This window comes from Notolepis coatsorum (assembly GCF_963971535.1).
Source record: "Notolepis coatsorum genome assembly, chromosome: 18".
NCBI lineage: Eukaryota > Metazoa > Chordata > Actinopteri > Aulopiformes > Paralepididae > Notolepis > Notolepis coatsorum.
Window position 1 is genome coordinate 72,652,685 of NC_140182.1, and position 12,049 is coordinate 72,664,733.

Genomic DNA, 12,049 nt, shown 5'->3' on the forward strand with positions numbered 1-12,049 from the left:
TAGTTATGTAACGCCATTAGATTTGAAACGCATTTTAGCATTACAACCCAATAACTGAACTATGTTTGTATTTGTTACACCTTATCCTCAGTATTTTGAGACACTGGGTAACACCATTAACCTCTTATCTAGGGACATCTATGGATCTTAGGGAATGTATCCCCTTAACAATTGTGTGTATTGAGCCGTACTGTATTGTACCCATTCTGCAATCTGTTAAATAAAGTTTTCATTCATTCATTCATTCATTCATTCATTCATTCATTCATTCATTCATTCATTCATTCATTCATTCATTCATTCATTCATTCATTCATTCATTCATTCATTCATTCATTCATTCATTCATTCATTCATTCATTCATTCATACAGTCTCAGAATGGATTTGGTAGAGAGAGAGAAAACAAATTGTCATTCTTATGTTGTGGCATTTTACAAGTAATCTGTGGCATCACTGATTGTAATGAACCAAAGGAGAATATCAATTCTATTTATTTTGTATATGTTATCTTTGACTGTGAATAACACCATGCTAAAAAATACCCATTCTGCAATCTGTTAATAAAGTTTTCAATAAATTCCAGACCGCGACCCTCTCTCCAACCGTATTGTACCAATTCTGCAATCTGTTAATAAAGTTTTCAATCAATCACTCTCTACAACCGCACGTCTCAACCGTGCTTGGTCAAGGGGGAGGGGCTAGGCCCAATGTCAGCGCAGACGTACTTCGCTGGCAGGCGCGTCCTGGGGCTGGCGGAAGTTGCCAGTGAGCGGATTCTCCAGGGATGCAGCTGGACCCTATTGGGAAAAAGTGGCTGGCAGCTAACGTTAGCTACGTTAACCCTGACAAATAGCTACATGCTAAGCTAACGTTAATTATATCATATCGAACCGATAGGAGCTTATCTTATCTAATCTTACGTGGATGTTTGATCGGGTACTGGCACACGTGGTACCACCACGTAAGATTAGATAAGATAAGCTCCTATCGGTTCGATATGATGTAATTAACGTTAGCTTAGCATGTAGCTACCACGACCACAACACCAGAGGCCAGGGAGTTAGCCGAACGTTAGCCGCCAGCCACTTTTTCCTCTGTGATGCCTCAGCTGGTATTATATAAAACTTGTGATTTGGATTTCTGTGTTTGTTATTAGTACAAAACGTAACACAGCAGCTTCAATTTGGGTATTCGAGAGATGGCCATGTCTGCAGGTGTCTTGTATGGACATGATGTCAAGTCAATCAGGGCGAGCTTCTTTGACTCATATCTCGCCTTAGAATCACCAGAAAGGCTTTCGAAATAGTGAAATGCCATGTTGGCCTCAATATTTTCAAAACAAATCGTATGAAAGTTTTATGAAATGAACAAGAATGTGATAAAACATGTAATAAAAACAGAGCTTGCATACATTTGATCGTAGAAATCAGTTTGTTTTCCCTCATACCAATAAGGCCGCGGTCTCGTGACATCAGTGTCTTGGAGAATGGTTTTGCCTTGCACACAAAATTACTGCCTGCCGAAATCCGACTGCCCCCACGTGACCGTTCGCGTGAATGGTCCGCTGCTATGGGGAAATGTTCGTCCGTCAGTCACTGAGTATTATAAAGTGTTATTGTGATTGTACCACAGTTTAATATGAATGTACAGTTTCATATTAATGTACTTATATACAGGTATTTATATACAGGTAAGGTAAACAAAGTGGATGAGTTCGGTAAGGTATTTAGTATTGTGTAATACATACATTTGACCTCGCATTGTGCCAATATCTCTCCGAAATTTTGTTTACCTTACCTGTATATAAATACCTGTAAGTAGGCCTACATTCATAATAAACTGTACATAATATGAAACTATAGCAGGCAGTCATTTTGTGGTGTGCAAGGCAAAACCATTATAGTCTATCTTGTCCTAAGGTTACATTTAATATTTGAACTGTTGATAGCCTGTGTTTATGTATAGCGCTATATATAATTGACAATTCAGCAAACGAATGACTACTTTACTGGAACAAACTCGAGTATCCTGTCTTTCTCAGAGTAGGCTAGCATGACAGACAACGCTGCTGATGTTTGGGTTGGTACCTGGAGACCACACAAGCCCAGAGGTCCCATAGCTGCCCTTTATAACAGCCCAGGGCCTAAATATGGCCTGCCCGGACTTACAGGTAACTTCTATCAACTGTCATCATATATATAATGCAGTACAATAATGCTGTATACTGTATATAGCCTATATTTATTCTTACTGTATATATCTATCCAAATGTGTCTGTACATACCCGCATATAATCCTTTTTACATATCTACATTTACATTTACATTTAGTCATTTAGCTGACGCTTTTATCCAAAGCGACTTACAAGTTCTGTACGACAAGTCATCAGGAAGGGTACAACTCTATCAGCTGAGTAACAATGTTCATCAAAGTGTTGCGTGCTACAGTGTAGGTTAGTTTATTAGGACAAGTGCATGACAGTAGGGTTAGATATTTTTATTTATTATTATTATTATTATTATTATTATTATTATTATTATTTTTTTTTCAGATAATGGTTGAAGAAGTGCATCTTTAGTCGACGGCAAAAGATTGGACGAGTTTCGGCTGTCCTAACTGGGTGCCCCATTGTGGGGCAAGGACTGAGAATAGGCGACTTCTCTTCTCTTTGATGACCCTCCCGGAGCTCGGATAGGAGTAGGTCTGAGGCGGCCAGAAGATGCAGAGCGTAGGGGTCTTGAGGGTGTGTAGTTAGAGACCATTGACCGGAGGTAGGCGGGAGCGGTTCCCTTTGCCGCACGGTATGCTAGGTCGAGGGCCTTGAAGCGGATTCGTGCAGCAATGGGGAGCCAGTGCAGGTCCCTAAGAAGTGGGGTGACATGGGCCGACTTCGGTAGGTTTGAGATCAGGCGGGCCGCTGCATTCTGAATGAGTTGAAGAGGCTTGGTGGCAGTGGCCGGGAGGCCAGGGAGCAGTGTGTTGCAGTAGTCGAGGCGGGAGATGACTGTTGATTGGACGAGGAGTTGGGTGGCTTCTTTTGTCAGGAAGGGGCGGATCCTTCTGACGTTGCTCAGGAGGAATCTGCAGGTTCTGGTTGTCGCTGCGATGTGAGCAGAGAAGTTCAACTGGTCGTCGAGGACAACACCAAGGTTCTTGGCGGTCGGGGACGCGGTCACAGCTGCATTCTCGACTGTGATGGAAAGGTCTGTCAGGGGGGAGGATTTGGCCGGCAGGTGGAGCAATTCTGTTTAGCTTAGGTTCAGTTTGAGGTGGTTGGTCGTCATCCAGGCGGAGATGTTGGACAGACAGGCCGAGATCTGCTCAGAGACGTGGATATCTGAGGGAGGGAAGGAGAGGAAGAGTTGAGTATCATCGGCATAACAATGATACGAGAAGCCATGAGACGTGATAATGTTACACCCAGTGATTTAGTGTAGAGGGAGAAGAGAAGGGGTCCTATGACCGAGCCCTGGGGGACACCCGTCCGCAGGGGGCGGGTGGCCGACAGGGTCCCTCTCCATGATACTTGGTAGGAGCGGTCATTGAGGTATGATGTCAGCCATGTCAGCGCAGAGCCAGCCACTCCCATTCCTGCGAGGGCCGCGAGGAGGATCTGATGGTTGACTGTGTCGAAGGCTGCAGATAGATCTAGGAGAATCTGTAGATACTATATCTATATCCCTTACCTATTCTTACAAGTTACGCTACTGGCCAGTATGACTTACTACCTGTACCTTATACCTGTATCACTGAACATATTAATACTACAACTCTGTACACATCTGATTAGCACTATTATTACTCAGTAGTACCAATTTATATATTTCCTACCCAGTTTAACATTCTATATTACTATTGCACTTTACAGTTACATTTGCACTATGGTTGGATGCCAAACTTATTTTCGTTGTACTGTACTTGTGCTGTATAATGACAATACATTTGAATCAAATCGAATGCGCTTGTTTCCTTCATATAGGTCTTGACCTCCATGACCCCAGCAAAAGGAAGGCGCCTGCATTCAGTTTTGGGAGTCTTCATTGCCTGTTTAGTTCCAACGGCTCTCCTGGACCAGGCAGCTATCTGTTGCCTTCAAACATCACCAGGGTGGGCAAAGATGGAACTCCTGCATACTCACTGTACAGCCGTCCCAAGGACCCGCAGTTGTTCAAGACCCCTGGACCAGGTCAGGAACATCTATTTTCACACAGTAAATCCAGTCAAAAGAAAAAAGCTGTATCCAAATGAAGTGTTGGTGGTCTGACACGGTCAACACTGTCTTTTTCACTTCTCGCATATCCCTAAAACTAAAAAACAGTTTATTGTCATTATACAGTACAACAAAAAGAAGTTTGGCATCCAACCAGAGTGCAAATGTAACAGTAAAGTGCAATAGTGATATACAATGTACAAGTGATTAAACTGGGTATAAAATATATAAATTAGTACTACTAATTTTATAGTTAATTAATAGTGCTAATCAGATGTACAGAGTTGTAGTATGTACAGTGATACACGTATAAAGACACTATGGTAGTAAGTCATACTGGCCAGCAGCATAAGTAAGATATGTAAAAAGGATTATATGCAGGTATACAGACATATGTGGATATATATATATATATATATATATATATATATTAGGGGTGTAAAGGTACACATATCTGTACCGAACCGAACTGTGTCAGTGTGTACCGTACCGTACCGAACAGCTAGTGTACCGAAAGAATACAATGGTATGTTAACCACTAACGACCGCCCACCGGGGGCCGTTTTTTTTTTCACAATCTAATATAATTATTATTGTTTTTTTTTTAAATGTACAAGTTGATGATTAATTTCAATATAGAATATTCGTTGACAAGTGCGGCCTGGTAGCGCAGCGGACTAAGCGTCTGTCTACCACCGCAGAGACAGTGGGATCGGATCCAACTGCCAGCGGTGCCTCCGGCTTGTCGGTCGTCCATACTGACACAATTGGCGGTGTCAGCGAGGGGAAAGCCGGTGGGGTGGGTCCTGGTCGTTGTAAACAGCGACTCCTACAGGTCAGTCAGGGCGCCTGCACAGCGAGGGAGGGAACTGGGGAGGGTAGTGTGATCCTCCCACGCGTTACACCTCCCCAGTGAGAGTCCTCGCTGTCAGGTGAAAAAAGAAGCGGCTGGCTGTCTCCACATGTGTCGGAGGAAGCATGTGATAGACTTCAGGGCTCCCTAGACCGGCAAGTGGGGGGCAAATGCGCGCAACGACCAGGAAGGGGAGGGGGGAATTGGCATAACGACTAAATTGGGATGGTAGACAAATTTGATAAAAAAAAAAAAATATTCGTTGACAGCCCTACAAGTACAATTAGTTACTGCACACTACATCACCCCTGAGTGGAACATGGAAAGCTAAACTTTCCCCCACTGTACCGAAAACCCGTACCGAACCTTGACTTCAAAACCGAGGTACGTACCGTACCGTGGTTTTTGTGTACCGTTACACCCCTAATATATATATATATATATACAGTAAGAATAAATAAATGTATATGTATATACAGTATATACAGCATTATTGTACATGCTATCATACAGAGTTATATGGGTTATATGCAGATGTAATTGGAGCACAATCATATTTTGTGTTAATTACAGCTCAGTGAAGTATTGTAGATGTAAGAATAGTATCATGTCGGGTCAAAGTTTTATGAAAGAATAATGTTAGTAAAATATAGTTTACAAATGAATATATATATTTTTTTGATCCACTTTTTCTCCTCTTTTTCCTCTTTTTCTCCCATCCCAATTTCACTGTGCCAATTCTCCCCCCCCTGTCTTGAACGTTGCTCGCATATGCCCCCCACTGGCCGGTTGTAGGGAGGATAGAAGCCTTGCATCACGTGTCCCCTCCGATACACTAGGAGGCAGCCTGTCACATCTTTTCACCTGCCAGCGCAGACTCTCATTGGCGAGGTGTAACGTGTGGGAGGCTCACACTACCCCCGCCATTTCCTGTCTCTGCTGTGCAGGCGCCCCCCAACTGACCTGTAGGAGTCGCTGTCCACAACGTCCAGATTACCACCCATCGACTTCCACCTGCTGACTCTGCCAATTGAGTTAGTATGACGGCCGGCCCAAGCCGGAGGCAACGCCGACAGCCGGATTCGAACCCGGTGTCTCTTGCGTTGGTGACGACGAGCCCAATGTCCGCTGCGCCACCCAGCCGCCTACAAATGAATATTTTTATTTATTTAAAGAACCAGCGTAATGGTGATAATTCAGTCCGAAAAAGCTTATTGTGAAAATGTCAATGTTAAGAGAGTCATTGTTATTGTTTTAGTGCACCCTCTCTGAGCACAGCAAACTCTCCATTCATTGAAACAAGATGTGAAGTGTCATAATACGCGAAGCTTTCAAATGTAAACAAATCAATGAAACAACAAATCAATTTGTTGTGATGACACCCAGGAGGATAGTTTCTCAAGGGGATTTAGTCATATTCAATACTCAGTGTGTTGAAGAAGGTAGCGATACTCGATATTCAATACTCACTGTTATAACATTTTGAGTAAATGTACATTGATATAAGATAAGATATTCCTTTATTTATCCCCTTGGGGAAATTCAGGACAGGCCTTCTGTTAAACAATGTGACAAGATTGAAAAACATGATTTTCATTACAATACATTTTTCTTTCTAAAAGTCGAATTACCATGTTCTACTATTATTACTATGTTCTATTATTTCTATTGCTATCATTATCTTTTCTGCTTGTACACCCACCCTTCCCATGTTGCTATGACACCTAACACCGGATTAATAAAGGAACACTTGACTTGACTTATTTAGGTGCAACCAAATGTAGTAAATGAAAGGCCATAATGAAAATCGTTCCTGGAGAATCGATCACATTGACGGCTGACATTATTCCATTGTCTATGGCTTAGGCAAAATAGAGTTCAGATGTATTAGGGATGAAATAACCTTTTAATACCTTTTAATGTGCGACCACCCTTGCCCACACATGCACTCAATCAAAAACACACTCTTAAGACGTGGAAAATGTAGATGTGACATAATGAACGTTGACTCTCTTGTTGGTGTTCCAGGCTCATACGCCCCTGAGCGGTCAGGGATGTCGACCCGTTACATGGCTCCTGTTTATTCCATGTCTGCCAGGAACAGAGAATTTCCTAATGACAAAACACCAGGTAACATTCTTCAACATTGCATTATTATAGTTTTTAAAGGAGCTGTAAGTGATATTTTTTTGTTCAAATAAGTGTTAAGTAGCTATACATTCCGACAACCATCACTGATATACAGTAGAGCAGTGGTTCTCAACTGGTCTAGCCTCGGGACCCAACATTTTCCCTAGTCATTACGTCGCGACCCACATTTTTGAACCACTATGATTTTTTTGCAGTAATACACAATCTTTCATGCACTATTAAAAACATGAAATAAACACAAAAAAGTGCAACAAAAGTGCAACTAGGGCTAAAAACCCAATGAAATAAAATAATAATAAATAATATGCTTCTTAGCAGATTTCTTAGCTTAACATAACAGACCTAAGTTTGGGGGAACTAATGGGATAACTGGGGTTGCAACAAAAGTGCAACTAGGGCTAAAAACACAATGAAATAAAATAATAATAATAATAATAAATAATATATTCTTAGCAGACTTCTTAGCTTAACATCCCAGGGAACTAATGGGATAACTGGGGATGTTGTTTGCTCCTGACAAGAGTCTAAGTCTGGGGTGATGGTAGACAAAGCAACTCTGAGGTCATGCTCAATGTCCAATCTTTTCCTCTGCTTTGTCTTCAGCTGGACCAGAGCTGAGAAGCCACTTTCACAAAGATATGTAGTGAAAAAAAAATATATATAAAAAAAAATATATATATATTTTTTTCCTTTTTTAATTTTTTTTACACACATCCGCGACCCACTCAAAATGGCCCACCAAAATGGCCCACCAATCACCAATCAATCAACCCACCAGTTGAGAAACACTGCAGTAGAGTGTCTGGTCAGTAGCATGGGTCTCCCAGTCCCTCCGCTTTGCAGTAAACACAAAATACATGTTCTGGGATCCCGTTCACACTCAATCAGGAGGAGAGAGAACCCTAGATATTTTTTTATTTATTTCAGGAAATCTTGCCAAGCCAAATTTGCTGGAAGATTATTTGCTTAAAACTATAAAGTGGGAACAGGATACCAGACAATCTATTGAGGGAGTGGGAGACCCATGCTACTGACCAAACACAATGTAGAGCTATTTAAAAATGTAGACCAGTTATTTTAACAAAGAAAATACCACTTAGAGCACCTTTCATTTCAAGCTCTGGTTTACTGAACACTCACTTGACTGAATTAGAAGAGTATTCACAAAGATACTGATGTAACGGATGGTATCGTGAAGCGCAGTCACGAAGGGCTGGGGTGAGTAGTGGTGCTATGGGTTAAACTCACTCTCATCCTCAAAAGACACATAGACACGTTACAAAGCAATGAATTCTACTCTTGGTATAGCGGTCTGTGCTGTTGCCCGCGACGTGGGAGACCCGGGTTCGAAACTCCCTCGGGGCATCGAAGTATAAGGTGACAATGTCACAACCGCTACACTGACACAAATGAACAAATGTACAAATGACTGGAAACAAAATGAGTGTGTTAAGTGTGGAATGGGCGACTGTTTTGACTTGTTCAACCCTAACCCTAACCCTAACCCTTGTTCTCTCCCTGTGGCCCTCAGGTCCAGCAGCCTACATGCTGCCCTCTGTGATTGGGCCGAAAGCCCCTAGCTTCTCTCTCCGGGGGCGCATCGCCACTGGCAGCTTCAACGAAGACTTGCAGAAGGTTAATATGACCCACCTGACACTTTCAAAAATCATACATTTAGTAATTTAGCTGAACGCTTTTATCCAAAGCAACTTACAAGTTCTGTACAACAGGTCAGCAGGAAGGGTACAACTCTTTCAGCTGAGTAACAATGTTCGTCAAACAGTGTTTATGAGGGCCGACGTTCCACTCTACTGGTTAAAATTGCTTACTCGTGAGTAGTACGTTCGTTGATAAAGAAAAATAATGTCCACAGCCGCTCCAGTGTAAAACAAGGATATCCAAATGGTTTATTTCTCTTCCACAGCGAAGTCTTTCTTTTTTTTTTGATCAAATTTTTTATTATTATTCACATGAAACAAAACACATTAAACACAATCACAATACATAGAACTCCACAAGAAAATAATAAAAACAATAATAATACAGAATAACAATTTATACAGACAAAGAGAAAAGAAAACAGAGTTCAACCTTCTAATTTCTAAATCCAAGGGGTACTATCTAATAAATGGTCTTTCCCAGTGTTCAGCCCCGATTCCCGGCCGTGTGACCTTATATTAATAAAACGTACATCTCCAATTCACCACAAGGACCACTTTTTGAGAACACAACCCGAAAACAGAGCAATGAACCTTCATGAAAAAACAAAAACCTGTAGAGGTGTTCCATAGACTCACAGAGACCGTGTAAAAGTGACCAAACAGTGAAGAAATAGTTAAATAGCTGCCCCCCCATTAAATCCCCAGCTAAACTCAAGAGGACAAGACAAAAGACAAGACAGACAAAACATTTCCTCCTCCCCCTCCCAAGAGACCGCCGGACCCCCCCGATCAAGCACCCCAACCCCGCTCAGCCGCACACGGCGGTCCTTACCTTCTCAGCTGCTGCGAACCACAGGTCAATGCCAGCCTGTCCTACCCCAATCACCCGCGCCGTGGATATCTCAAGATAAATCACATCCAATAGTGTTAGGGACCAGTTAATCACTGTAAGCTTCTCAGGCTCCTTCCATCTCATTGCTATTAGCTTCTTCGCTGCTGTGACACCCGCTAGGACAACCCTTTTTAGTTGAACGGACGCAGGTAGTGTCGTTATATCGTTCAGGAGTAGCGTAACAGCTGTGAATGGGATAGTTAAGCCACACAGGTCTGAAAGTTTGTCAGTTATTGACCTCCAGAAGCGGGCCACTGGTGGGCAATCCCAATACATATGCATATAAGTGCCAGTGGCCTTTTGAGAGCACAAAGTGCACAGAGAGTCGGTTATCAGTCCCATAGCAAATAGCTTCCTAGGTGTAAGATAGGTCCTATGAATATAATTAAAATTAATTTGCTGGTGATTGGGGTTGCGGGAAGATAATGCCACATTTGCCCAAACATCATCCCAGTCAAACTCGGGGTCCAACTCCGGGATATCCACACGCCAGATTGTATCCAATGATACATTTTTATACGTGGATTGAATTAAGAGCGTATAAAAGTCTGAGACAAACCCTCTGGATGTCGTCCTGTCCACTATGAGCCTGAGGAAGGGGTGTGGGTGCAAAGCTTGAGCCCACGGCACGCCATGCGCCCTCAGTGCTGACCTTAGTTGAAGGTAAAGAAAGAAGGACTCGCCGGGAAGTCCTGAAACGCACGGAGGCCGTTCTTATCATAAATATCCTCCAGAGTATGCACTCCCCTCCTTTGCCATTGAGGAATATTAACCGGCTTGTGCCCAACAAGTAATTGCTGGTTATTAAAAATTGGAGAGTCCAGGTGCCATGGGCATTTAACCCCACACGACCTCTGTACATTACGCCACGTTTGGCTCACGTGAGTTATGATCGGTCCATACCTCAGCCGGCATTTCGAAATAGAGACAGTGGAGTACACTACATCCTGCAATATTAGCGGTGAGACCGCCGCCGCTTCTAAGGAGCGCCACGATACAGCCTCTACAGGGTCTAGCCAGCACATCAGAGGTCTCAGTGAAAAGGACCAGAAATAAAGCTTAAAATCAGGGATTGCGAGGCCCCCATCTTGTTTTCTACATTGAGTAGTAGCCCTTTTGATTCTCGGGCGTTTGTTATTCCAGATAAACTTAGATACCATCGATTGTACCTTGCGCCAGTGGTCTATTGGAGGGGGCAGGGGGAGCATTGAGCTAACAAAATGTATCCTAGGCAGGACGTTCATTTTGATTATGGAAGCCCGGGCTTGTAAGGAGTTAGGAAGGGGCGACCACCTGTCTAGATCCTGGCGTATTTTATCATAAGTACCCGTGAAGTTGTACTTAGTAGTTTGGTTCAGCGTGGGGAATATCTCTATGCCCAAGTATTTAAAATGTTCTACTATGGGGATATCAGCTGGTAGTCATACCACCTTGGCCAGCTCATTAAGAGGTAGGCAGGCTGATTTGTTCCAGTTAATCTTAAAGCCTGACATTTTACCAAAGTCGTCGATTATTCTCAATAATTTTGTGGCCGACCGGGAGGGGTCGTCCATGAAAATCAGCAGGTCATCCGCATAGAGCAATTTTGTGTGGAGTATTATTGACCATTATGGGGACGACGTCCTCCGATTGCCTAATAAATTGGGCCAAAGGTTCGAGGGAAAGCGCGAACAGTCCTGGGCTCAGAGGACAACCCTGTCTAGAAGATCTGGAGACTGGAAAGAGTGTGGAACAGTTTTTGCCTGTCAGTATCATCGCAGACGGCGAGGCATACAGGACTTTAATCATATGAATAAAACTCTTCCCAAGACCCATGACCTCAAGTACCTTCCACAGGTATGACCACTCAAGTCTGTCAAACGCCTTCATGGCATCCAAAGACAGAACTGTGGACGGAGTTGTATTGTCTTTACTGTTATCGATTACATGCAACAGCCTCCTAAGATTATCTGTAGCCAGACGCCCCGGGATGAAACCAGTTTGATCGCAGTGTACCAATACCGTCATAAATCTCTGCAGGCGGCGGGCCAGCACCTTGGCAAACACTTTTAAATCGGCCCTGAGAAGACTCAAGGGCCTATAGCTACCACAATCATTGGGATCTTTGTCCTTCTTGAGAAGTAAGGAAATCAACGCCATGTTGACATCTCTTGAGAACTCCCCTTGCTCGATAGCATAATTGATCATATCGAGCATCAATGGACCCAGTTGGTCCCAAAAAGCTAAATACACCTCGGGTGGAATACCATCCCAGCCTGGTGCCTTGCCCCTCTGCATTTC

General features: G+C 43.0%; 1 protein-coding gene across 1 annotated transcript in view; it reads left to right on the forward strand.

Moving 5' to 3' along the window:
• Positions 1 to 2,054: 2,054 nt before the first annotated feature.
• cimap1b (ciliary microtubule associated protein 1B) overlaps positions 2,055 to 12,049 on the forward strand; it is a gene marked incomplete at both ends in the record, with an annotated part of 34,180 nt that continues 24,185 nt past the window's right edge. Inside the window, 4 exons of the mRNA XM_084335240.1 lie at positions 2,055 to 2,172; positions 3,982 to 4,188; positions 7,094 to 7,195; positions 8,748 to 8,851. Of these exons, the coding sequence (XP_084191366.1) occupies positions 2,055 to 2,172; positions 3,982 to 4,188; positions 7,094 to 7,195; positions 8,748 to 8,851 (531 nt within the window). The remainder of the gene's footprint in view (positions 2,173 to 3,981; positions 4,189 to 7,093; positions 7,196 to 8,747; positions 8,852 to 12,049) is intronic.